The sequence below is a fragment of the Anopheles coustani genome, chromosome 3 (assembly GCF_943734705.1).
Source record: "Anopheles coustani chromosome 3, idAnoCousDA_361_x.2, whole genome shotgun sequence".
Classification (NCBI taxonomy): domain Eukaryota; kingdom Metazoa; phylum Arthropoda; class Insecta; order Diptera; family Culicidae; genus Anopheles; species Anopheles coustani.
Window position 1 is genome coordinate 31,059,279 of NC_071288.1, and position 25,842 is coordinate 31,085,120.

Consider the following 25,842-nt stretch of genomic DNA (forward strand, 5'->3'; position numbering starts at 1 on the left):
TTATAAAAGCAATCATCATCAGCCTGGTTTCTTGCGTCGGGATGGAGAGGGTGGGGTGGATCTGGGCTGAGTAGGATCGGTTTAAAAGGGCCGATGCAAAGATTGACGATATCCACTTGAGTAACAAATATTTGAAGACAAATTATGTCCCCCCCCCCCCACCGGAATTATTACCTACGAGAATGAACGTATAACTGCGTTCTACTGTAGGCTTGAGGCCGAAGCGACGAACAGATCATCATCGTTATGAGTTGTTAAGAAAAATGAATCTACGATTATGACTGGCACTTTTAACGGGTGTATTTGGAAAATGTTTTCAATATAAATTGTAATTCCTTTTTATTTCTTATTTTCGTTTCTCCGTAGACCCCAAACACCCACAAAACGGCTCCAAGATGACGGCGGTGGAAGTAATATCCGGCTACAAATTCTATGGGAAGGCTAAGGATCCCAACAAAAAGATCGTACTGAACCACCTGAACATGAGCGTTACCCGGGGATCAATGTAAGTTAGCAGAGAAATGAATTCGTTTTTGAGCTGTTTGTGACAGACATCTGACGGAATGATTTTCAACTAAGGAAACGTCTGGAAATTCCTTTATCCTATTTCGAGGTATCGGACTCGCGATTTCGATCGGAAAAGATTAATCTGGTACCGGTGAGGTTTGTAGAAACGGTTCGGCATTGCCCCAACGATGCTCATCGCAAGGGGAGGTCAGTTTGGTGTGGAGCAAGAATTTTTAATGAACTTAGCTCAACGCTCAAGCCCTTCTAATCCGTTGGCGCGATAAGAGGCGAGGGTGAAAATGAATTCACCAAACCGATCGGTTGAAGCAATCAAAAGGGAAACTTAACGGGTCTATCTCAGATCTAGGTAGAAGTCAAGGCAACTGTAGGTGGGCATCCCTGGGACGCCAAAGAGTCCGAGAGGACGGACGGCCCTGGGGAAAGTGGCTCGACGTGTCGTGAAGTTGAAGTTCAAGAGTTTCTTGTGGTCGACTCGCTCGCCAAGGATGCATACCCGAGCCGCGCGCCGGAAGGTGGGCGTCCTCCAGCTCGACAAGCGCTGTTACAAAACGCCACACCATAATAAAATGATGCTCCTTCTAGAGTTCTCCAGCAAATCTACCTCAACCCGCCGGGCGGCGCCGATGCATCCTCAGAGTGCGCCGTACGACGGTATGGCATTGAGAACTCCGTTTCATGGCCAGCAGGCAACTGCGCTTTCCGGCTGCACTCTCCGGCACACTCGGAACCGGTGACGAGGCCATCGGTCCGGGTGGTTCCATCTTGGACATCTCTCGAACGTGGGGCGTATTTTCATACGCCCTTGTTGATCGTTGGCTTTCTACCTGTGCTACAATATCAGGAAATTATACCACACTCTCGGGGACAGCATTGCGTCAGATTGTCGCCACACAGTTTGCAACAGCTCGGCGCACTTCAAGTTCATCTACTTTACTACTTCACGCAACAATTGCCGGAACGAACTCTCGTTATGCCTCACCGACGGTAGGGGAAGCCCTGGGGCGGGGTGGGCAGGACATGTCGGTTTGCGGTGGCGCATAATAGGGTGGCGTTCCTTTTAAGGGAACACACTTCATGCGTGTCCTTCCCTTTTGGCTCACGGCTTATGATGATTCGCACCGAGTAAACATCAAAGGATCGAGGACAGCGACGTTGGTGAAAAGTAACACCCCGTCACCGGATCCCGATCCTCCTCACGTCTCCCTTACTGCTCCGCTGAGAAAAGAGTACATACGTGTCAAGGCCACGGTGTCACACAACAACGCTGCGTATGGGTTGAGGACAGGATAGACCCGAAAAGAAGAGGAAAAAACACTTTGACAGACGCCCGTCTTCATCGCCATCAGGAAGCTTGGCCGGTCAACCCTGGACCGGTGAAACGACGATGAATAAGCGACTGCGTTGCCTTTCAACGGAATCGTCGATGATGAATGGTACGGTAACCAATTGTCACCGCGCAGAAATTCACCGACGACTTATCTTTCCCAGCTTAGGGGGGGAATGTCATCACGCAAGTCGTGTGTTACATGTGCCCAACATAACCACACACACACACACGGGGCACAAGAAGGTGATACAGGGAGGGAAGGCAACGGGGAAACAGTCGATCAATCCAGCGCCTGTTGGGCACATCAGTCAATTTTCACCCAGCAGCGAGCGAGTCGGTGCGTTTTTCCTTTCGACAGCGCGCGCTTTAGGCTTCGGCGCGATATTGCCAAAAGAGTAGTTACGTAAACGCACGAGCTGGTGGTCGATTTATGGCTCTAATGGCCAGCACCGTGTGCCGTAGAACCGGTTCGGATAGGACCGTTGCGACCTGCAACCCCGCTCCCTTGTGGGCCCCTGTTGCGGAGGAGGGACCGGGGCATAAATATGTCAAATGTTTTGGGGAATTCAAAGACTCATCTTTTCGGTTTGGTTAAACTATGGAGCTAATGGTGCCATGTTGTTGTTTCAACTAATTTGGACACTTTATGGTTATAAATAAAATACAAGCATTACATTTCGTAAACAATTTGTATAGATTCGTTTAAAGTTTGTCTCTATTTTAAGCAGACGTTTAATCTCTGATATTTAAAAAAAATGAGAGTGTAGAAGGATTTTATTTGTTTTTTTTTTATGATATCATATCATGGTTAAATAGTTTAAAAATAAAATAATGAAGAGTAGAAAACGGAGGACAATAGATTAACATTTGAATTTTCAAGAGACTAGGTATAACGGCCCGGTTACACGGGCCCATGTTGATGAAAGGGGAATTTGCATTAGAATCTACTAAAGTTGTGGTAAAGCCTCAGTCCAGTTAAAAGATTGAACCTGTATCAAACTGAGAGAGGCAAAATCCAAATCCCGGTATGAGAAAGATAATCTGCAGGCCATTGCATATTTAAAAACCGTGTCTAATTTTGTTTGAAAAAAAATGTATGTACAGTATTTTCAAGGAAAAATATGATCAACTTTAAAATCACGTGAGAATGATGATTTTCTGAATCCCGTTGTTAACAAAATGGTACTTACCAAACCATAGGTACTTAATGGTTGTCCCACTGTCCCATAACAAACCAAATCAATTTAAAAATATATTTGCTTCAAAGTGTCTACTCAATACCTTCATTCTTTCGTTCGTTCGTGTGAAGTTCTAGGCCACTGTGAACGCCTGTTCAATTGATCGCGATTAAAAATTCCACTTCTGTCATATGTACTTGTTTTTAAGTATTTTTCTACTTTTTTGTGACATTTTGAACTTGTTTAAACCTTTCGAAGAATTGTTCGTGCATTACCAGTATTAGAAAAGATACAGCAAAGTGATTCAATTGAGCTTGCCCGTGCATGTTGAACACGGATTTGATGCACATTTTTTGGAACCATGTTGAAAGATTCATCCGGTATTTCCTTTATATATCTGATCAATCGAACGCATAATGCCCGGAAACGGCGTCATTATTCTTTTCATTTTACAAAATTTAGAAACATTTTGAAAAACCAGTTTTCCATTTCTCCAATCGAGCACGTTTCCCCAGGTCAACTGTGGTTGCTATAGCGATCCTTTCATTTTCCCCAAGCAAACTGATTGCTATGGCGATCAATGCAATGCAATGGGATGAGCGTTTAGAGAATTTCCATACAAAGATGTGGTTTTGCATCGATTTTAGTGCGTCACTTTATCCAAGTAGGAGCAGCGTTAGGATTTGCAGCGTGACGTTAAGGATTTTTTATAATAAGATACACTTGGATTTCATTAAGCATCATTAAACAAGCCAATATTGTAGTCATAGCAACATCCTTCTTCACCAAATAAGATTTTTTTATAACTCTATTCCAGTGAGTTTCAAAGTTCATGTAAAACCAAAAAAATGTTAAGTTTGTTTGAACAGCATTTCAAAACACTCTCCTCAAGTTTTTCTCAAATGACGACATTTATGAATTTTAATGACCAAATGCTTGCTTGCAGTGCAACGCTGTGCAACTCGCCAGTGAGTTGTTAGAATGTCCCACAAGAATTAACATACAAACGAAAACACGGCGACGAAATCGTGGACCTAATATGCCCTCTAACCTTGTCCAACGCAAAAGGGTGACAATTAATGGGCGCTATTAATTATTTGACCACTTGCGCGCGCTGCCCATTAGTAGTCAGTGGCCTGATTCAAATAGAAAAAAAACAAAAGAGATAAAAAACAATTTCTAAACCGTGAGATAATTAAGTGCATTCGCAAATAAAACCTGCGGGGAACAGTGCCTCGTGACATGGAGAGCGTGGTTTTTTTTTTATTTATGGGCGACGCTTTTTGTGCTAGAAAAACATGAGCTACTGCAGACCAACGGTGTCTTGTAAATGGAATTTATCAACGACATACACTGTTGTACCGTTTGTTAAACGTTTGAAAGTTTTATGCCCAACTCACCGACCGCCCGCACCGACCACAGCACAACCCGCCCGCACAATCCACAGCCAATCCGCCAACAACAACCGAGTTAACCCGGGATAAGGTTACAGCCGCTGTTAGCTGGAGGAAATGCCACGCTACAATTAGTTTTAAGCAGTAGGTTAAGAAAAATGTTATATTTTCGGTACAACAAGTACAATACGGCCTGGCCGTCCAAATATATATATATAAAAAAAAAAGTTTTATGCGTTACGAGTTTGTTAGAAACAAATCGTTCAACCTTGCAAGAAAACAACCAATTACCGGACATGGTGAGTCACCCACCTTTTGTACTATGTTTGAGGCTGCACACTTTCAAAAATGTGTGTGGGTATATTTTAAAAGCCGTTACGATGCGTGACCTCCTTCTGATCGATTGTTTGATGGGTTTTTACTTTAAAAAGACGATTGCTTAAGCTTTTTGCGTTATGTTTCTAATCGTTATCGATCGCTGTCCACGTCGCTTGTGCTAGCCTTGTTTTACAGTTTATCGATCGTATCGGAGACACAAGCGGAAAGACTTGTGATTGCTGTATTTTTTTAAAGACACATCGATTACGTAATCGAAAATGGAAAATGGTTTTATCTGCCAAATCCTTTTTTCTACTTCACGAGAAAAGCAGGTCACTTCGTAAAAGTCGATCTACAATCTCGTTTATCTACAGCTACAAATTAACACTTACGAACAATCTCCTTTGTCCTTGTGGGTTGGGATTTCGCAGCTACGGTCTTCTGGGTGCTTCCGGTTGCGGCAAAACGACGCTCCTCTCCTGCATAGTCGGGCGAAAGTTTCTGAACGATGGAGAAATCAACGTGCTGGGCGGAACGCCGGGCACGGCGGGCTCGGGAGTACCGGGACCCCGAATCGGCTACATGCCACAGGACATCGCACTGGTGGAGGAGTTCACGATCAAAGAAACCATTTACTACTTCGGTCGGATATACGGCATGTCGAAGGAGAAAATCCGCGAACGTTACAAACTGCTGAAGCATCTGCTGGAACTACCGGACGATGAACGGTAAGGAGGATCTATACCGAGGCGTTGTTCTGGAGTATAGCTGACAGTAAATATCTGGTTTACAGTTACGTTGGGAACTGCAGTGGAGGGCAGCAGCGACGAGTGTCATTTGCCGCGGCCATGGTCCACGAGCCGGAGCTGCTCATCCTGGACGAGCCCACCGTCGGGTTGGATCCGTTGCTGCGCGAGAAGATCTGGCAGTACCTGGTGGAGACGACGAGTACAAGCAAAATGGCTGTGATTATAACGACACATTACATCGAGGAAGCGAAGCAGGCGGGATGCGTAAGTTCTGCCGAACGGAGAGTGGCTCTCTACCGGGTGGTTTTGATTTTGTCCCTCGACGATCGTCCCATTACAGATTGGCCTGATGAGGAACGGAATATTGCTGGCCGAGGACTCACCGGGCAACATACTGGAGCGCTTTTCCTGCACATCACTTGAGGAGGCGTTCCTGAACCTCTGCCAAAGGCACGGTCCCTCGGAGGAGGCCGACCGCAACACACACCAGACGCAAGCGCTACGGGCGGTGACGGCGGCACCGGATGTTAAGAAGACCATTCCGGCGTTAGCCACCAGCGACAAAAAGCCAGCCGAGGGTGGCGGTGGCGGGGGAGGAGGTTTGTTCGGTGAGAAGCGGAAACCGATCACCAGCACGATCAAGCAGCTGGTCAGCTTCACGACCAAGCGGCGCATGAACGCGCTCCTGTCCAAGAACTTCCTGCAAATGGTCCGACAGCCGGCGTGAGTATATAACACGAAGTTCAGGTATTCCCGTTCCACTAACAACGGGCTACCAGTAAGAAGTAGTAGTTTGAATGATGTGTGCGTGTGTATGTGTGATAGTTTTTGTGTGTATGTGTGTGTGTGTGTGTGTGTTTGTGTCCTGTGAAATGGACAGTTCTAATCGAAAATGCAACCTTTAATATCTCTCGTACTTCACTGTCGTAGCACTTCTTCACTGTCATCTTCATTACTCATCTGTCATAGAACGATCATCGATCAAGCGACGGACTCTGCAGAACGACCATGACCTGTTAAATGCACCGACACGAGCCTGTGGACCTTGAGATTCAAGGTCGTCTTGCATAAATGCGACCATCGTTCGCTGTTTGTCTTCCGTTTGCTTTAAGAGATTTTCATTAAAAGCTAGAGAAAGCTTAAACACTTTCCCAAATGAGTAAATTTTAGTTCCTTAACCATCTAACTTGACTTGTGCATTATATTTAATTCTAAAAAGCTAAATTCCAACTGTACATATGTGTTTTTCAATGGAATACCAAATTCTCGTTTATTTAAAGAAGGGAATGAGAATGCTGGACGTTAATTTTATTTAATGATTACTAATTACTTTCAATTTGATGCCCGTTAATTGAAACACCGACAATAGATCATGTAAATAAGTAGAACTGTTTCCTTGACTGGAATAACATAAGAAATTTAAATAACCTTTTTACTTGACACACTACAACTTTGCTTGATGATAATTTAATTTTATCACGCAGTGCGATATCTAGCAAGCAGACAATTTCAAAATTGGATCCAAAAGTAAGTCCTTTCTTCTAGCTGACGCCGTTTTACTCAAAGACCGTGGCATGACGTTGGACAGCATCACCACTTTTCCACCATTTTCTGGCACCTTTCGACCACGCGAACGCATTTTTCCTAACGAGCTCGTTGCGACGCCATACAGTTTGCTCGCTTTGGCATTGCTAACTGGGAATTTCGTTTCATTTTCGGATCCCTGTCCCGCCGTCCCGTCGTTGCGCCACGCACAGTGGAATGGTTTTTCTGTTCCTGTATCCGATCTTTCAACTGGTAAGTTTCTACATCGCTATCGGTGGCAACCCAAAGGGCCTACGGCTTGGTATCGTGAACGAAGAGCTGACCAACATCCGACAGTGCTTCAACGAATCGCTCGTCCATACCTACTACACGGACGACTACGAATGCGATCTGTACAAAGTGTCATGCCGGTTTTTGGAGAAACTCAATCGGAGCATTGCAATACAGGTATGGACAATGTGCAGGATTTGGCTCGTAATGTAAACTCACCATTCGTTTGCGGTCCCTTCTCGCCAGGAATATTACGACACGTACGAGGATGCGTATCGGGATGCGCGGAAGGGTAAGATTGTGGGATTTATCCACTTTGCGGAAAACTTCACCGAGTCGCTGCAGGACGTTCGCGATAATGTGCGGGAGGCGGACGACGGTTCATTTCTGACGTCCGAGATCAAGGTGCACCTGGACAAGTCCGACCAGCAGATAACGTTCTTCCTCGAGAAAAAGCTGCTTCAGACGTACCGGGAGTTTGCCGAGAGTTTAATGTCCGACTGCCGGCTGAGCACACAGCTGGCCAACATTCCGATCACCTTCGAGACGCCCATTTATGGCACGTTCGATGAAGAGTTCACCGACTTCATGGCACCGGGTGTCGTAATGACGTGAGTGTTGAGTGTCGGTACCATTCGATATGGTTAATTACTGATGAACTGATTTTTTTTTTGTCTAAATTTATGCCCACGCTGAAGGATGATCTTTTTCTTGGCAACGTTGATCACCGCCACCATTTTCATTACCGATCGACTGGAGGGAGTTTGGGACCGTACGATCGTTGCAGGTGCGAAGTTAATCGTGTTGGAAAATGGCTTCCCGCAGCTTTCTTACGAGGAGATGATTTTGTTTTCGTTGTAGGCATCACCGCACTGGAGCTTCTGCTGGCGCACATTATCACACAAACGTCCATCATGCTCCTCCAGTGTGTGGAAATTGTGCTGCTCGCAACATTCCTCTTCGACGCCCAGAACCAGGGCAGTAACATTACCGTCGTCGGACTGCTGATGCTCTTGGGCTTTGCGGGAATGTTATATGGTACGTGTGTGGGGAGTGGAGTGTTAACCTTGGAGCATAATGTAACGATCCTCTGGTTTTGTTTACAGGTCTCCTTATATCGATCTTCTGCGACGCACAGTCCACAGCTAATTTCATGGCCACCGGTAGTTTCTATCCGATGATTATTCTGTGTGGTAAGCAAACCCTCAGTGCCGTACATGGTCGTGAAGGAATACTATTAACGCACTTTTTTTGCTCCATCACAGGTATTCTGTGGCCGTTGGAAGGAATGCCACAGTATCTACAGTACGTCGCGTATTGCTTCCCGTTCACCATCCCGTCGATCGCGGTGCGGAACGTTCTAACGAAAGGTTGGAGCATTACCAATTCACAGGTCTACATGGGCTACGGAGCGGTCGGCGTGTGGATCATTAGTTTGCTGCTGCTCTGTCTACTGGGGTTAAAAATTAAGAGATAAGCACCGACACCCCCGCGGCAGGGGGTCCATAACAGTAGGGCTTTTAGGGAATATTGTATAACGTATTTAACACAGGAACAAAAAACAAAATGGACCATTCCCCCCACCATCCTTGACCGCCTGGCTTCTGGACGAAAACTAGCGATTAAGTATACACAACAACACGGGTTTCTCGGTGTGCCTAAGCTGTAGCACTCAATTAACGCCCCACCCTCCCCACGTTGCTTAACCTCGGTCATTCCGCAATCGATAAACGCAAAACAGAAGGGGGATGCAATTCGGAAAAGTTATTTAATCAGCGTGTGTGAATGTTTGTTGTAAATAAATTTATCCATTAATCGTAACGAGGAGCACACTTTCTGCTTACATCTACGGTAACAGTATTTGGTTTTCTTAGTTGCAGAGTGAAGAAGGGAAGAATGTGGATTCTTTCGCTAAATAAACTGTTGCAAGGATGTATGCAATCAAAATAAGATATGGAAAAAAATATGTGAGAACGCTTCAGTAAGATTAATGCCGTCCGAGGGCAGTTAAACGAATAGCAATCATAGAAAGATAAGAAAATAAAGGAAGTCTGTCAGCGTCCTAGGTTAGGCATGTTCGTAAAATGATGTTTTTTTGTGCTTATCTTGTGGTATGTGAAGAAAAATAAACAAATATACATTCTAAAATACCATACTCTTATTTATGGATTCATCGAAATTTTAGAAAGCCACGGAAAGTTGAAGGGTGGAATGAAATTTCTCAAGTGTTAATAGTAAAACTGACATAACTGTAACGCGACCATTTTTTTTTGTTCTGTAACCAATTCCTGTCGTTGGTTTGTATTTAAGAACCAACCTTTTAATATAATCCACTCATTCATCTGAACATATTTATCAACTAACAAACATCTAAAAAAATACTTATCCACACCGTGTGACTATCACTTAACTGGTCTTTGCTAAAGATTTTAGTGGCATGTATAAACCCTGCTCTGGCTTTGCAAGAAAATCGCTCACCCATTACCCATTTCACGCATCCGTCCCAACGGAGGGTGGTGTATTTTTCTCTTGCAGCTGGTGAGAAGCATTCGTCCTGATCGATCGTTGTCTGCGGAGGGCAAGCGAGGCCACACGCTGGTTATCCGCACCCACATCCAACTCCTTTGCGACGCCATTTATTGTACTGCTCGTTCGCTTCGCCTTCGGACCGGCGACTTTCTTGCTTGCGCTGCGCTTGGTAGCCTTTTTGGCCGGTTGGGCCACCTCAGGCGACAGAGTACAAATTTCACTACGGTAATGCTCCAACTTAAAGTTCCGTCCAAAGGTAAGGCCGTTCGTTTGCGTTCGCAAAAAGTTCAGGTGCGCTTCGTTAACCGGGAACACTTCCCCTTCCTCGGGGAAATACAGCAGATCTGGGTCGGATTCGTTCGGTTGCACCGGTTCGGCTTTTGGTACAGGCGATGAGATTAGCGGTCCCGGCGACTTCCGTTTGCCATCGCAAACGAACTCCAGCTCAATACCCTGATCCTCGGCCATCTGCGCACCGATCACCTTGTTCTCGGTGATGTATTTCTTCGCCATGGCAAGCGCCTGCTCGCGGCATTTTTGTTCCTCGCGTTGCATCTGCTTCCGTACCTTCATCAGGCGTCTTGCTTCGGAAAAGTTGGAAGCAAACTTTGGCTTGCGTACCCTGCCATCGGCCGACTGCCACTTGCGTTGCAGTGATTCTAGTGTGGCGTCGTTTGTTGGCGTATCGCCGTTCAGTAGTCGCTCCAGCTGTGAGTCCTCGACGATCGTTAGCATCTGATCGATTACGACCGGTTGCACGGGAAGCACGATCGATTCGGACTTTGCGTACGTTTTCAACGACTCGGGACTTTTTTCCGAGTCATCACCTGATTGGATGCCCGAGGAGGACGAATCTACCCGTGAGGGTGTTACGGAGCCTTGTGTTCGACCAAAGTTACGTAGTCCTTCGGACGATTCCATGGAATCCGCAGCACCGGAATTTGTTGGTTTGTCCTGCTCCGTCGAATTGTCTGGGGGTTCTTGTGTTGACACGGCAGTTTCCTCGGTCGGTTTGCTCTCTCCAGATGGAGGTGGTGGTCCGGACGGTGCAGATTTATCGTTGCTGTCATCGGAATCGCGATCGCTAGCGCGACGTTTTACTTGTTGTTTTAAATGCTCCTCATAGTGGTCATCTTCCGCATTTGAATTTGGTGTCTTTTTGGGATCTTCTGGTTCTTCAATTTTCTTATTTCCCTCCTCCTTCGCTTCATCTTGTTCTTCATTGATTTGCTCGCATTCGATGGATTTCCTTGGAGCTAACCCATTCGATGGCTCCTTAGGACTTGCGGGTTTACTCTTGCTTTCCGGTTCACTTTTAAAACTGAAACTGCTAGCGTCGGAAAGCTCTTTTTCCTTGATTGGACTCCGCGGTACAGCGTCGTGGTGGACGTCAGCCGATTGGGATTCTTCCTTAGTGTCGTCATCACTAAATGTGTCCTCACAAATTTTCAACGAATGTTCCGACTGCGATGTAGTGTCTTCCTGCGTGGAGAAGCTTGGCACTTGTGCATCTTTGGTAGGTGCTTCTGTTGGAGTTTCGGTAGATGTTTTCGTAGGCGTATCTTCCTCTGAAAGAAATATGAAATAGTCATATTTGGGAAAAAGAATGCAGTTGTAATGTAGGAAACTCACCGTCGTTTTCTTTATGAATGTTTAAGTTCACCGGACTGCTCTCATGATCTCGCACTATCACCGTGGAACGGCCAGTTCCAACGAAATCGTACTCATCTTTATCAAAATTGAACGTCTTCTTCTTGGCCCCATCTTCGGCATCATCCCCTTCACCCTCTGTCGGCTCCGAGGGTTTGTCTGCTGAGTTGGTGAACAGTGTTGGCATTTGTGCTTCCTCGGTGATATCCAAGCGCTCATTTTCCTGAGGCGGCTGAGGCTCTTCCTCAGTCGAAGGCACCGTCGTCGTCGTTGTTAGTAGCTGACTGTTGCTGGACACTTGCGAAAGTTGAGAATCATTGTTCGGTGCAATTTCTTGGCTGAAATCCGAATCCTTTGTCGTGGGATTTTCCAGTTCTTCAACCGGTGGGGCATTACTCGAATCGGTGGGTGGCTTTTCGGCCGGTGGTTCCTCCTCTTTGTCGTCACTTTCAACAGACTCTTGCGAAGTCAGTCCACTGATGGCAGAGGAATTGGAGTCGTTGATTTCCTCCTTGGTCTTGCTCGGTGATCGCACCTCGAGCGGTTCAAAGGCCGGCGATTCGAAGTCATCTTGTTCCTTCGATTCATCTAGCTCTTCATCGATTTCCATATCCTCCTCGGTGTTTTCCGTAGGCTGAGGAGGCAGCGGTGAAGTGACACTAGCTTCCGATTTTTTATCCGAATCCGGACTGACGGCCTCGAGGTCTTCCAGCAGTAGTTCCGGTTTAGATTCATTGCCATTCACCGACGAAGATTTGGGTTTTTCGATTCCGAGGTAGTTGTACACGATTTCCTCCACCTTTGGCTGAAACACGGTCGATATTTTTGGATTCACCACCTGGTCTACGATGCGCTCGACGCCGGTGTCCAGAAAACCGGAGCTGTGGAAGTAATCGCAGGGTAAATTATGTCCAAATCATTACAATACTGTTCCACGGATACTCACTCGATTATGTTTTTACGCAGTTGGTCCCGCAGCTGATTCTTGTAACGGATGTTATCGGACCACTCCTGCTGGGCGAGAAACTTATTCACGGTTCCATCGACACGCTGGCGTAGGTTTTGATAGGCAGGTTTTGTGTCCACGTCTGCCAAACATTCCTTCCGGAACTGATCGAAAAGGCCTTGAGATTTCAGCTCCTGCACTATTACATCGATGAAGTTCGGATCGTCGATCATGATGAAATCGAGCTTTCACACATTGGTTTCTGGTTGTCGATTCGCTGCAAGTAATCCGTAAATCGATAGGTGATTCGTGTTATTCGCGCACGGACTTGTTTAATCCTGTTAGGACATGTTAGTGGCGTCGAAAGTTCAATGTCAGTCCATAACCAAACTTCTTCTATTGCGTGCTATGTAATTAAACGCCTTTTGAAACACACTTCTATGACGCTGCCGGCGCAGTTAAACACTTACATTCTTTTAATCTTTAGCAAATCGAGCAATCTTTTGTTGAACACCAAGTAAAAACACAAAATTGTTGCAGGATAGCATTTACGAAACTTTTCACAACAAACTTTTCGTGGTCTTGTTTTGACATATGCCAAGATTTGAAAGGATGGTACAGTGTGATATGACGGATTGGGATTCGGATTCAAAGATCCGGATCTCGGAATGGATTTGAATCGAAAGATTCTTCTTCTTCTACTTTAGCTATGCGAGTCGGAGTATATCCTCCTACGCTAAGTCGAACGTTTGTTCCCTTACTCGTAATCAGAGGCGTACCGACTCTGTCCGAACTCCTATAAAGGGGCTCGTCCTTTAGGACCGGCTATAAAAGCCATATGTCCACCCGCCGTCCACGGGAGGGATAATTCCTTCCGTTGTCAGGACACACGAACTCGTGGTCCGCTTGATTGACTCAAACAGCACGAGATGTGCGGCAGCTAGGATTTGTCTGACCTGAGCTCCAGCTCGGCGTGACCAGGCGGTCGTGCCGCAAGCTGACCTTACTTTTCCGCTAAGGCTGGTGTCAGTGCTTTACTGCGTCAGATTTTTAACAGACGAAAATGTATGGGATTTGACAGCTGCAAGCTTCGCACGATTTTATCGTACGATAGAATCAAAATCATTTGATTTTATCGGATGGACGCATCCGATTTTATCTGTCAACAAAGTTGAACTTTATAAACTCGGAGTTGTGATTTCCATCTAAGAAAAATAATCAAATTCATTTAACCGTCTTACAATTTAAAAAATTACATAAAAATTGGCGCACCTGACGTCCGACAAAACATCGTGTGAGAAAGCACTGACACTAGCCTAACCCTTTCAGGAAACTTGTGCACTGCTAACATCCGCTCTGATTCACTACCGAACTTGAACTGAAAATCGAAAGATTTTAATCCCTGTAGGGATTCAGTTTCCCCATCACTAGTCTGGATTTGACATATGCCATCCTGGCACAGTGTGATATGACCTGCAGCAAGCAAGTTGTAGTAGCCTTGTTCTTGTTTAGCAACGTACTGTCAAATAAACATAAACAATAAAACCGGCAGTTTGTTTGCCGTGAAACACATGTAAATTTGTTAATTTGATAACATTTTTTATCTGAAATGGAGGACGAAGAACAGTATGAGGAGCAAACGTTCGTGGAATGTTATGATCCTGTTGCTATCGTGCTGTCTAGTATTCATCACGATACGGAAAACCTCACCGAACAACTACGGTACATTGTTATGGTAAGCTTCGAATGATCAAAAGAACTATACCTAAATTGTGCCTTTTCAGAAAATGTGCGGTTACTTACGACCAATTAAGTGGCCTCGTAGAGGAAGACTTGCGACTGATGGGAATGACGAACAGCAAGGCGATTCAAGACGTATTGAGTGAAGTATCGCAGCTCTCCAACCAAAGGCGGCTCTATGATGGGTATTGGCCACTTACATACTTAGCAGGAGTTTATCCCAGTTCATTAACTATTTTATAATCTTTTCAGTGTTTTGCGCGATGAATTTGTACCAGAGGAGTACGTACAGACTGTGAGTACAAACTGCACCGCACATCTGCGATCGATCAATGTTATGATGAACCTCATACAGTTGAAGCTTTTCATTAACTTCCCCAATAATTTGTTGCTCGATGACACCATTTACTCATCGGAATGGTGTCTTAAGCTTTGCGAGAAAATCAACGCCAAGCTAGGTGACATCGAAAGGGTAGTAAAGGAAGAAGATAAGCGCAAAACAAAGAAGACGTTTGTTAGAAAAGTAGGGTTTTCTATTATGCTACTATCAGGTGCTATAGTATTTACCTTTTGTTGCAAAAATAGTATCTCAAAACTCATGGGCTAAAATGCATTCCGGGAGATAAATTGTGTTGGAAGCAGTCTTGTTTCACCTTTATTGCATTAAAGTAGATGTGTACAAATGTATTGCAGGTATAAAAATAAAATGTTTGCTTTATGAACTTGAGAAACAACAGGGTTAATTGAATATCGGCTTATCGATGAACTGAACGTAAGGGTACTGGATCTTCTTTTGGTATTCAATCATTACGATATGATTGCTACCTTTCGTCAGGATATGCCTAGGAACGTAGAGCGTTATTTGTGGTCCAGCAAGTGGCCAGTATCGACCCAAGTTGAAACCGTTGATGAAAACCAATCCTTTACCCCATTCGCTCGGATACAAATAGGTATCGTAGATCGTTTCGTTGCCTAACATGAACGTTCCGTAGTAAATTTGGGCCGCAGCATCATTTAGGTCTTCTTCATCGGCGTTGGATTGTTGGTTTAAAAAGTTTTCCATATACTGATAGCTGTCCAAAGGGAAGCAAGTGATTGTCCAATTATTCAGCGGTTTGCTGTCGACCGTTACCGATCCTAGGATGCCTTTGAAGTCATTGGGAATGTTGTAGTTGATGCGTCCTTGATTTTCCACCAGCAGCTGCAGTTTTGTACCGAGCCCAACGCTCAGCGGCATGGAATAGACGTTAGTTTCACGAGAGAGAATACCTTGGAAGACCTGTTCAAAATATTCATGTAATTTAAAACAAAACTATTTCAATAAGCATAACAAGCCCTTACATCGTCCACGTGCACGTAAGCACGATCATGCAAATGTTCAACCGTCAGTGTGTAAGGATCGCGATTCAGTCCTGCGGCTAGGGTGGTTTCATACAGCAAAAACCCAGAATGTTGGTTCAGTGCCTCAAACGAAACAGGCTTGGGTGCAGCTACCATTTGTTTCGCGAGCATCTTTCGGCCGTGCTTTGATATCAGCGATCCCCGCCGTTCCAACCACACAGTATCGAGGGACATTTTGGGAAGTTTTTCTGGTGCCGGAACACCCGGGTCACCAAAGTACTATGCGTCCGAAGGGAAATACAACAATTAATGTTCCTTTCGTTAAATCCCTTTACGAATCGTTTACCTCGATAAGCGCTGTCCTGATGGCAAAGTATTTGGGCGTTGGATCACCGGCTTCGTCCAGCGGTGCGTCATAATCGTAGGACGTGATGTCCGCACTGTACTTACCCGGTCCGACGTCGTTCGCACCGGCGGTAAAACCAAAGTTGGTTCCACCGAAGAACATGTAGAAGTTGACGTTCACTTTTTGATTCAACATAAGGCGCAAACTGCTGACCACCATGTCGGCATCGACCCGAGCCGTCGGTTCCATCCAGTGCGTCAACCAACCGGGATAATACTCAGCGTTGACTAACGGTCCTTTGGGAAGAAACTTTCGAAGCCTTTGCCAAAACTGGCCCGGATTGTTAGCTGTGAAAAAGGGTTTGTAGTTCAATTAGAAACTGTAGAGAAAAAGATACCGGAAACCGGTTTGTTACTTATGCCAAAGTCCAAAGTGGGTAAGATTCCAGGGATGGATCCACACTCCAGAAGTTCGGGCCCATCGTTGGTGAAGAGAACTGCTTTATCCTCCACAAAGTGAACTGAAGAGAAAGGAAAGTAATTTGATTTACGAAATTTAACTGAATTGAAAAGCGTTCGCGCCTCACCAGTTAAATTTTTCATGTACTCCATATACAGACGATCGCAAGCTTGGAAAGATCCGTACTCGTTCTCGATCGAAACCATAATCACCGGTCCCCCGTTGCCGTACAGAAATCGTTCGACGCGTGGCATGAGCGTACTGTACCATTTCTGAACTTCCCTTAAATAATCTGTGGACCAATTGCAACAAAAAATGAGGGTATCAGTTGAACTCGCCGTGCTTATCTGTGGGCTTGCTGACCTATATCGTACGTGCGCAGCTTAACGGCAGGATACTTGGTAAGCAGCCAATGCGGGAAACCACCCATATCCCGCTCGGCGCATATGTATGGGCCTGGCCGTAGAATGACGTAAAGGTTTTCGCTTTGAGCGGTTTCGATAAACTTTTCCAGGTCCGCTATGCCATCCCAGCGATATTGGCCCGGAAATGGTTCATGCAGGGACCACTCGATGTAGCTTTTAAATGGAAATTTATTCCCATCGGGATTTGAACAAACAATTAAGGACGTTCAAACAAACCGGATGAATTGATTAGTTAGAGTTCCTCCTTTTGTGGAAAACGAAAACTAAAACTTACGTCATTACGGTGTTCAAACCGGCGGCTCGCATCGATCGCAAGATGTTCCTCCACGATTCTGGGAGCGCGCGAAAATAGTGGAACGACCCGGAGATGAACTGAAACGGTTGGCCGTCCATGGTGAACGTGTCGTTTTGGAAGTCGATGCTAAATTTTCGCTACACAAAACAAAACACAAATCGTCCAGTACCGTTAGGGAATTAGAATATTCAAATGAGCTTTCACTGGTCTGGGACTCGTGTCTGGGATCTTACGTCTGGCTGTTGACCTTCGATCGGCTGCATGCAGCAACCACACAAGGCTAGCGCCACTACGATCGTTAAAATGTTAAATGTGATCATTCTGGAAGACCTGAAGATTCCGTAGCAAAACACTATAAGCACTTCACTGCCCTCCGATGCGGCTCACGGCTGGAAATCGACTGCACCGCCCGACTGTCTCACCGGTCACTTATACGTAACGTTGCTGATTAGGAGAAGATGGGAAAAGAATTAACAAAGATGCTTGAGAAAAACCGGTTTTGTCCTCATTCCACATTTGATTCACCCACGCGAAACAAATTATATCGTTTTCGTACAAGTCGAACCGAAGACAAAGCAATGTGGATCGTAGAAAAGGTATTCGCCTGATACAAACAACCCTATCAGAACGGATTGGATTGGGTTCAAATGGCAACAAAGACCAAGTCCTTCCCCAAGGTTTCACAAACGATATCCGATAAATCGGAAGTGGTTTATTTGAATCCTTATCTCCGCTTCTGTTCTCATCAAGTTACATTAATTTTTTTTAAATGTGTATATGTTTCAAATACAATAACCACTCTCTTTTATTTTTTTAAATTTTTAATGAACTACTTTTTCGTTCAAACGCCTACCGTTCTTCCGTAGGCAAGGAACTATTACACCGCACCGTTTCGAATTCAACACATTACTGAAACCACCCTCGATCGTCAGGTCTCCTGGTGGCACTACGTACGGCCACAGCAACCTTATCGAATGTTGTGGCTAATCAAGAACAAGCGACGTATCATATTGTGCCATTGCAACGGTTGCCGCCCATTTTCCACCCTTTTTGTAGGTCGCTTGTAATTTTGTAAGCGCCATATGCCCATGTTATTGGAACACAAAGTTCTGCTCCTTCCTTTACTGCCTAGAAGTCGTGGTCGTGAAGACATTCGCTTTTTGCTGTTTGAATTGGAGTTGGTTTGTGTTTTGTTTTGTCTGTAGGGCACGTTCCGGAACAGTTTTGTTTAGTATTTTAAATGTTTCATTTTATCTACAAGACACGTGCTCGATGCGGAAATGCAAAAGTTTTGTATCTTGATTGATTGGGACAGTTCTCGGCATTTTAATTTGAGAGAAGGAAATTAACTAATCTCAGCAACTCTTCCTGAGCATTGCTACACAGATTATCATATAAACCTTCCACGGTTTGTCATATTTTTGATCGTTGGACAGATTTAAGTATACTTATAAGTAGTATAACTAGCACGCATTAAGTTAGTTTCGAAACGGTTCTAGTACCAGTTCTCTTCAGTTAAATAGGGGTGCTAAGGAGAACTTTATCTGCGGAATCGTTTCACAGTCTTTCTGGTACTCGATGAGCGCAAGATAATTATTTTTCTGCTTTAAAATATGTTTCGATACGTAGAGCGTCACCTGCGGTCCCACCGAGGGCCAGTAGCGTCCAATGTTGATACCGTTGATAAAAATGAAACCCTTTCCCCAGCCGGACGGGTCGAGGTACGTGTCGTAGAGCGTCGAAGTTCCTATATCAAACGTGGCGTAGAAGAGCGACATGGGGGTCACGCCTTTCCCAACATCGGTGACCTTTTTCATCGAAGCAACTTTCTGACGTTCCATGATGAGTTGCTTGATCGGAGGGAAGTTTTCCAGCGGCATGGCGTACATGGTCCAGTTGACCAGTTCCCTGGTGTTAATGTAAACCGTTCCTACAATTCCTTTGAAGTCGTTCGAAATGCCGAAGTTGATGCGACCCTGGTTCTCCACCACAATCTGCAAGGTACGCCCCACGTCCAGCCCGATCGGGAGTGTATTGATCAGGTTCTCGCGCGATAGAACACCGATAAACTTTTTGTCCACAAACACATAGCCACGATCGTGCACTTCCTCTACCGTCAGCTTGTAGGGATCCGTTTTGATGTCCTCGGGGAGGAGCGTTTCGTAGAGCACCAGGCCAGAAACTTGATTCAATGCCTCTAATGTCATCGGTGCCTTGTTGGTGACTATCTGCTGAGAGAGATGCTGCAACACCGGAGGATCCAATAGACTGCCTAGTCGCATCAGATTGATCGATGGAAGTTTCATTTTGATTGCTGTTGTTGTATGAAACAAAGAGATCGTTTAATTTTGAAAGTGGTTCTAGAGTAATTATTCTTCCAACTACCTTTGGTAGGAGTGGACACGTTCGGCGTTGGGAAATACTTCAGAATTGTATCACGAATTGCGAAATACTTATCCGTTGGTTCGCCACACTCGGACAATGGAGCATCGTAGTCGTAGGAAGTAACATCCGCCGCATACTTTCCCGTACCGATGGCATTCGCACCAGCCGTGTACCCGTAGTTGGTCCCCCCGTAGAACATGTAGATGTTTACGTTCACCTTGTTACGCAGCATGTAGTCCAAACTGTCCACAACGGATTTGATGTCGGTACGAGCCATATGAGGTTCCTGCCAGTGGGTCAACCAACCCGGATAGTACTCCGCGTTAACGAGTGGTCCTTTCGGCTGGGTTTTTCTAAGCTGAGTCCAAAAGCCACTAATCTCATCCTCTGAAATTGTACCGGGCAGATAATGAGACAGTAGAATCAAAAAGGGCTCAAAAAGCTTTCGGTAGATCAACCGCCCAACCCACTCCACGAGTGGAGACAGGGCCGGCAACAAACGCTCGGATCTCACCTGTACCCGGACCGAAATCCAGCGTACTCAGCACATGCTCGATAGCGCCACAGCTCTCCAGGCCCGGACCGTTGTTGGTAAACAGCACGGCATTACCCTTCACGTAGCGCTCTGGTGATCGATGCATAAAGAATCGATGTTAGAGTGGTTGATGGACTATTTACCGCGAACGGTATGGATGGCATTTACCCGTTTCGTCACGTAACCAGTTTAAGTACTTGTGATCGCAGGCAAAGTACGAACCGTACTCGTTCTCGACCTGGACCAGCAAGATCGGGCCTCCGTGTCCGTACATGAACCGTTCTAGGCGGGACAGAAGCTGAGCGTACCATGACCGAACCTCCCGGAGGTACGCTGGGTGCGAGGGAAAGCAATTACATTGTGTTGATGAATGTCGTTCGTTTGGTCGATGGCCCAATCAACTTACCGACATCGTTCGTACGAAGCTGCATACCAGGATGTTTATGTAAGAGCCAAGCCGGGAAACCGCCCATATCGCGCTCGGCACAAATGTACGGCCCGGGACGTAGGATGACGTACAGATCTTCCTGTGCAGCCAGCTCAATGAAGTGCTCAATGTCGGCCATGCCGTCCCAGGTGTACACATTTTCCTTTGGATTGTGGAGGGACCATTCGACATACCTACAAAAAGTCGTTACCGGAGTGAGTGAATAAACGGATGAAATATTTCGTTGAAACACTGGCTGGCCGTTATCTATCCGTTTCTGACTTCATCTTGGCCCTTCCTACAGCTCCCCGTTGGTAATTGGGTCGATGTTTATTTGCCTTCTATCTCTGTGCATCGAACTGTTGACCAAACACGGTTGACCTTATCTTTCCGTGTGGTCTCTTCACTACAAACACTTGACTCAAGGTATGACACAATAGATCAAATTCAAGCTTAGTTGCTACCTATAACCCCTTGCCGTCACTTACGTCGTAACTGCAGTTAAGCCAGCGGCCCGCATTGATCGCAAAATCGGTTGCCACATTTGGGGCAGCGCTCGGAAGTAGTGGAACGAACCGGCGACGTACTGAAACGGCACGCCGTCCATCAGGAAGGTGTTGTTGTCGTAGTCGATGCTGAACGAGCGCTGGTAGTAGAACCAAATCATACACACGCGTTTTAAAAGCCATTCGGTACAAATCACGATCGTCCTTTTTTACGATGTGCCATTTACCTACCATTTCCACCGCGCTGGGCGCCACCAGGAGTACCACCAAGCACACAAAACCGCTCAATTTGTCTGCCATTTTTGCATGGACCATTGCTTTTCCACCGAACATTTCTCGCTGGCGAGCAACGATAAACTGTCCGCCCCGCGTTGTTCGACGATAGGCCTGGGAGGCGTTTTCGTGTCTGTTTACAACGCACCATCCCACTGTACGATGCACAGATAAGCGTTGGTCCGACCCGGAGGTGAATAGCAGACGCAACGCGAAAACGACATTCCATTCTTGAAAGAAAGCAATCGACTACTGACCGTCTCGGGCTTTGAGAATCCGAAGCGCACGCATCTTCCGTTGCGTTTCCATTAAGACAATTATCCAATTGGACGTGATCCTCCAGTGTTCAGTCGCTGGCAAAGGTCAGCCAGGAGGAAGCCTATGGAGTTCTGGACTCCGTGGACGATGGATCTTATCGTTGGACATGACGAGGGTACTTATGTCGTTTAGAATTTTTTTTCGATTGAGTCAGTGTTCTTTTGAGCTTGACGCGGTCTGCATAAAAATAAACTCGATTGCTTTTACCAGCAGATACTTGTGATAATATCACGAACATTTTTTTCCTTATATCTAGCAGTAGTAGGTTTCAATTTTTGTAACAAAAAGAAGGATCATGGAAGGATTAATAAAATGATTATTTAATTTAATCAATTAATGAAAATCAATTCCAGTCAGAGCATAGAGCACTAGAGAACCATTGGCACAGTTCCATTATTAGGCCTCGTCCAAAATGGCAACATCGGAGAAATTCAGCGTAAGGTCCGTTGGCAGCTTCTGTTGCTCCACAACCACGATTGTGTTGTCCTTCGCCTTCAGCAGCTCCTTCGGCAGATACAAGGTGACCTGCGGTCCAATCACTGGCCAGTAACGTCCAAGGTTGAATCCGTTCACGAAAACAAAACCCTGTACAAGCGGAGATACAAGCCGTCGGATTATTTGCGTTCGGTTTTTGCATACCCTACCATCCGACGTACCTTGCCCCAACCGTCCATGTTGATGTACGTGTCGTGAATTTCGGTCGCCGGTACGTCGAAGACCGCCTTCAGCACGACCGGACCATTCATGGCCATTCCACGATCGTTCGCTCCGGTTCCCCCGGTGACACTGTCAACGAACTGTTGCACCTTGCTGTAGTCATCGAACGGATATCCCGTGACGGTCCACGACTCCAAGGACTGGGTGTACGGCTCAGCGAACGTTTGAATTGTGACGTTATCCAAAATGCCCTGGAACGTAATGATGGAGAAATTGTGTATAATAGTACGAAATGACGCAAACCGCTATCCTTCTACCTTGTAGTCATCGAGAATATCGAAATTGATACGCCCTTGGTTCTCAACGAGAATCGACAGCTGTGATCCGTAGCCAGCGGTCAGCGGTAGTGCGTTGATGGCGTTTTCTCGCGACGCCGTTCCCACGTAGAACTGAGATGGGGCAGATTGTCATACAGATTAGCGACAATTATCACCGACAGACGACAATTGTGTGATCGCACGCCGCCTATCTATCTATTCCTATTGCCCTACCTGGTTCAGATACACCTGTGCCCTATCACGGAGTCCGTTGATAGTGAGCAAATTAGGGTCACGTGTCAGCTTCGGCAGTGTTGTTTCGTACAGCACGAAGCCCGAGTTTTGGTTCAGCTCCTCGAACGTGAGCAGCTTGCCTTCCTTGTTGTTCGCCTCAACGCCGAGAATCTGCCGTCCGCGCTCGGAAAGAATCGAGTCAACGACCGTCAGCGGGAACGATTGAAGCACCATTTTCGGCGCTCGCTCGGGGACAGGCAACACGGCGAGTGGGATATACTAATGCCGAACAATGTGTCGTTAGGTTAAATAATCGGATAGCGTTATGGGCTCGACTTCCACTTACCTCTGCAATAATGTCCCGGAAGATGATGTACTTCATCGTCGGATCGCCCGCTTCGTCCATCGGTGCGTCATAGTCGTACGACGTGATGTCGGCCATGTACTTACCGAGACCCCAATCGTTAGCACCCGCCCAGAACCCGAAGTTGGTGCCCCCGAAGTACATGTAGAAGTCGACGTTCCAGCCATCCCTCAGCATCTTGCGAAGCGTTACGGCAAGTGGTTCCGCCGAGCGGCGCTGGTTCGACTCCTGCCAGTGCGTAAGCCATCCCGTGTAGAACTCGGTGTTCACCAGTGGACCCTTCGGTTGGTACGAGCGAACCTTGGCCGCGTGCGTATCCACCTCGGCCTCCGTCATCAGTCCGAAGTCGGTCGTAATGAACACACCGTCGATTTGTCCACAACCGATCTCGTCATCGTACGGCCGATCGACGGTGAACAGGACCGCGTTCCCCTGGACATACTGCTCCGTTTCCTGCTTGAGGAAGTTCAGATACGTCTTGTCGCATTTCCCAAACGCACCGTACTCGTTCTCAATCTGCACCATAATGATCGGACCACCGTTTCCGTACATGTACGGTTGCATGCGGCCCATCAGCTCCGTGTACCAATGTTTCACCTCGGCCATGTAGTTGGCGTCGCTGGTACGCACAGCAATGCCCGGGTACTTGTTGAACAGCCAGTACGGCAAACCGCCCTGGTCGGAGAATGCAAAATAAGTTTACCATCGTGCTCGGCGCTTGCTGAAACACACAACTTTCTTACATTATCGATCTCAGCGCAAATGTACGGCCCCGGTCGGAGAATGACGTACAAGTCCTCCTCGATGGCCGCCTCGATGACGTCCGTAACGTTCGCGATGCCCTCCCAGTTGTACACACCGTCTCGCGGGTTGTGCAAGGACCATTGGACGTACAGGTCGACGGCGTTCAAACCGCCGGCACGCAACGTGCGCAGCTTCGTGCGCCACGTTTCGGGCAGCGTGCGGAAGTAATGGAACGACCCGGAGACATACCGGAAGTCCTTACCGTCCATCACGAACGTGTCCCGGTCATAGTCGATTTTAAAAGAGCGTTGTGCCTATGGGGATGGATGAGAAAGGGTAAATCGTTAGGTGGTGGGCTGAGAAACCGTGAGAAACTGCAAGGTTACCTCCGCTAAGCCAACAACGGTTAAGCATAAGGCTAAAATAGTGGCACGGGGTAACATTTTGGACACACCACACCGGTGAACGAACTGCCCCAACTGCAACGTGTAAGTCGCTCGGTGGTTGGTTAAAAACTGATCATGCGTTTCATCGGTTCGGCTACTAAATCTCGTTACACCAGGGGGGCCTTGCCATCAACACTTACACAAACTCATGTTAGTATCTATGTCTTCGACACGACTGTATCAAAGGTGAGCTGGTTTGCAATTAGTTAAAACCAGCAACGTCAATCGCGCACGGCCAAGTGAATCCTTGTGCCAATTGAACTTATCAGTAAGTTATATTTTCTTCAGTATGCAAAACAATATGATGGTGAAAACCCTTCATGTACACAACGAACCTCGCACGATTGGTCCTACCGGATGCCGCACACGATAAGCGAGGAAAACGACGTTCGAGAAGCACCTAGCCTACGTGGAAGCATCAAATCTTCGCGCGATAAGATTGAATGCTGTAATTGATCTGAATTGATGATGTTCGGAAGGTTCCCACCAAGGGGGGCAAATCTTACATCGTCTCCATCGTCGTCGCTCTGCAGCCCGAACACCAGCCCCAGCGTAAGTCCCAAAACTGCTACCAACACCACGGCACAGATTCCGATCAATTTGTTTCTCCGGACCATGGTGGCGTCGTTGGTCGCTGATCCTGCCGGGATCGTACTTAAAACGCGACTGATACTGGGATTATTGAAGCCACCAGCTTTTACGGCACATCAAAAAGGGCACCAATAAATTGTGTAATAAATTATTGAAGGCTTCCACTAAGATAAGGCAATTAGTCTATCAGCTACCTGGTTGGCTCAATGTGTTTATATTAACGCTCAAAGAAGTAAGATAACTCTGAATGGATGGTTTGTTTCAAACGTTTCCAAAGCGTGTGAAGAGCCGCCGAAGCGTATTGATTGATTCGTAAAGTGCTTTGTACATAAATTCAAATAATGCACAATTCGCAAACACGTTGTTTAATTGGACCAACTTTTTTTAAATTGAACGGTGAACAGCGCGAAACGCCTGGTTTTATGCAACCGGTGAAGCTGGTCGTTGAACCGGTAATTGAAGGTTAGATAAAGTGGGCAGAACAATCGAGGAACTTTAGTTGTCCTTTTCACACCAACGCAGTTAATTTTCTCAAAAACTAGAATTGATAGAAAAATAGCATTATTCACAAAGTTGTTTGTCTTAAAAAGACTTTACATTTGAGGGGTTAATCATAACAATCGGCTCAAAGGCCTATAAGTTACAAACAAATTGGCAATTTCAGTCTCAATTCAAATCATGATCTCTTTCTCTCTTTCTTAAGGGATGCGCACATGGTGTATGCGTGTTCTTCGGGCCAAAAAAACACGACCGCAATCAGGTTCATATTGAATGACACGGAGTAGATTTCAAATCAACTCTGTGTAAGAAGAGGATCTGTGAGAGAAAGCCAAACTAATATGTCGGTTTTCCAAGTGACGCATATTCGACTTTTCGCGTGCGTACACAATAGAAAGTAGTGGTAGTAAGACATATCTCTCGGAAAACTCCAGTTCGGCCAACGCGCACTTTGTATCTTCCATTTCCTGCCCTAAGTGCTGCTGTCAGGGTTTTGTAGAGAAAGGA

General features: G+C 46.1%; 6 protein-coding genes across 6 annotated transcripts; 2 read left to right on the top strand and 4 right to left on the bottom strand.

The window, feature by feature from the left end:
- Nucleotides 1–389: 389 nt before the first annotated feature.
- On the top strand, nucleotides 390–8,808 carry LOC131259132 (ABC transporter G family member 20). The gene is made up of 10 exons (XM_058260558.1): nucleotides 390–505; nucleotides 5,177–5,473; nucleotides 5,539–5,758; nucleotides 5,835–6,217; nucleotides 7,252–7,486; nucleotides 7,556–7,920; nucleotides 8,008–8,096; nucleotides 8,171–8,347; nucleotides 8,416–8,502; nucleotides 8,575–8,808. The coding sequence occupies exons 1-10, from the start codon at nucleotides 396–398 to the stop codon at nucleotides 8,784–8,786; spliced, it is 2,175 nt and encodes a 724-aa protein (XP_058116541.1). The 5' UTR covers nucleotides 390–395; the 3' UTR covers nucleotides 8,787–8,808.
- Nucleotides 8,809–9,181: 373 nt separating this feature from the next.
- On the bottom strand, nucleotides 9,182–12,705 carry LOC131259128 (biorientation of chromosomes in cell division protein 1-like 1). The gene is made up of 3 exons (XM_058260554.1): nucleotides 12,435–12,705; nucleotides 11,471–12,369; nucleotides 9,182–11,406 (listed from the first exon to the last, which is right to left on the bottom strand). The coding sequence occupies exons 1-3, from the start codon at nucleotides 12,665–12,667 to the stop codon at nucleotides 9,800–9,802; spliced, it is 2,739 nt and encodes a 912-aa protein (XP_058116537.1). The 5' UTR covers nucleotides 12,668–12,705; the 3' UTR covers nucleotides 9,182–9,799.
- A 1,270-nt stretch (nucleotides 12,706–13,975) lies between these two features.
- Nucleotides 13,976–14,899, top strand: LOC131259137 (uncharacterized). The gene is made up of 3 exons (XM_058260562.1): nucleotides 13,976–14,156; nucleotides 14,219–14,359; nucleotides 14,427–14,899. Exons 1-3 carry the CDS (start codon nucleotides 14,044–14,046, stop codon nucleotides 14,779–14,781), a joined length of 609 nt encoding a protein of 202 aa, XP_058116545.1. The 5' UTR covers nucleotides 13,976–14,043; the 3' UTR covers nucleotides 14,782–14,899.
- A 14-nt stretch (nucleotides 14,900–14,913) lies between these two features.
- On the bottom strand, nucleotides 14,914–17,360 carry LOC131259268 (beta-galactosidase-like). The gene is made up of 8 exons (XM_058260724.1): nucleotides 17,274–17,360; nucleotides 17,020–17,177; nucleotides 16,684–16,898; nucleotides 16,448–16,612; nucleotides 16,277–16,381; nucleotides 15,862–16,208; nucleotides 15,516–15,794; nucleotides 14,914–15,453 (listed from the first exon to the last, which is right to left on the bottom strand). The coding sequence occupies exons 1-8, from the start codon at nucleotides 17,358–17,360 to the stop codon at nucleotides 14,914–14,916; spliced, it is 1,896 nt and encodes a 631-aa protein (XP_058116707.1).
- Nucleotides 17,361–18,551: 1,191 nt separating this feature from the next.
- Nucleotides 18,552–21,193, bottom strand: LOC131259279 (beta-galactosidase-like). The gene is made up of 7 exons (XM_058260735.1): nucleotides 21,125–21,193; nucleotides 20,876–21,033; nucleotides 20,367–20,581; nucleotides 20,129–20,293; nucleotides 19,940–20,050; nucleotides 19,426–19,812; nucleotides 18,552–19,354 (listed from the first exon to the last, which is right to left on the bottom strand). The coding sequence occupies exons 1-7, from the start codon at nucleotides 21,191–21,193 to the stop codon at nucleotides 18,552–18,554; spliced, it is 1,908 nt and encodes a 635-aa protein (XP_058116718.1).
- A 645-nt stretch (nucleotides 21,194–21,838) lies between these two features.
- Nucleotides 21,839–24,863, bottom strand: LOC131259130 (beta-galactosidase-like). Its single transcript, XM_058260556.1, has 7 exons — nucleotides 24,753–24,863; nucleotides 23,800–24,114; nucleotides 23,039–23,731; nucleotides 22,693–22,971; nucleotides 22,459–22,590; nucleotides 22,141–22,392; nucleotides 21,839–22,069 (listed from the first exon to the last, which is right to left on the bottom strand). Exons 1-7 carry the CDS (start codon nucleotides 24,861–24,863, stop codon nucleotides 21,881–21,883), a joined length of 1,971 nt encoding a protein of 656 aa, XP_058116539.1. The 3' UTR covers nucleotides 21,839–21,880.
- Nucleotides 24,864–25,842: the final 979 nt, after the last annotated feature.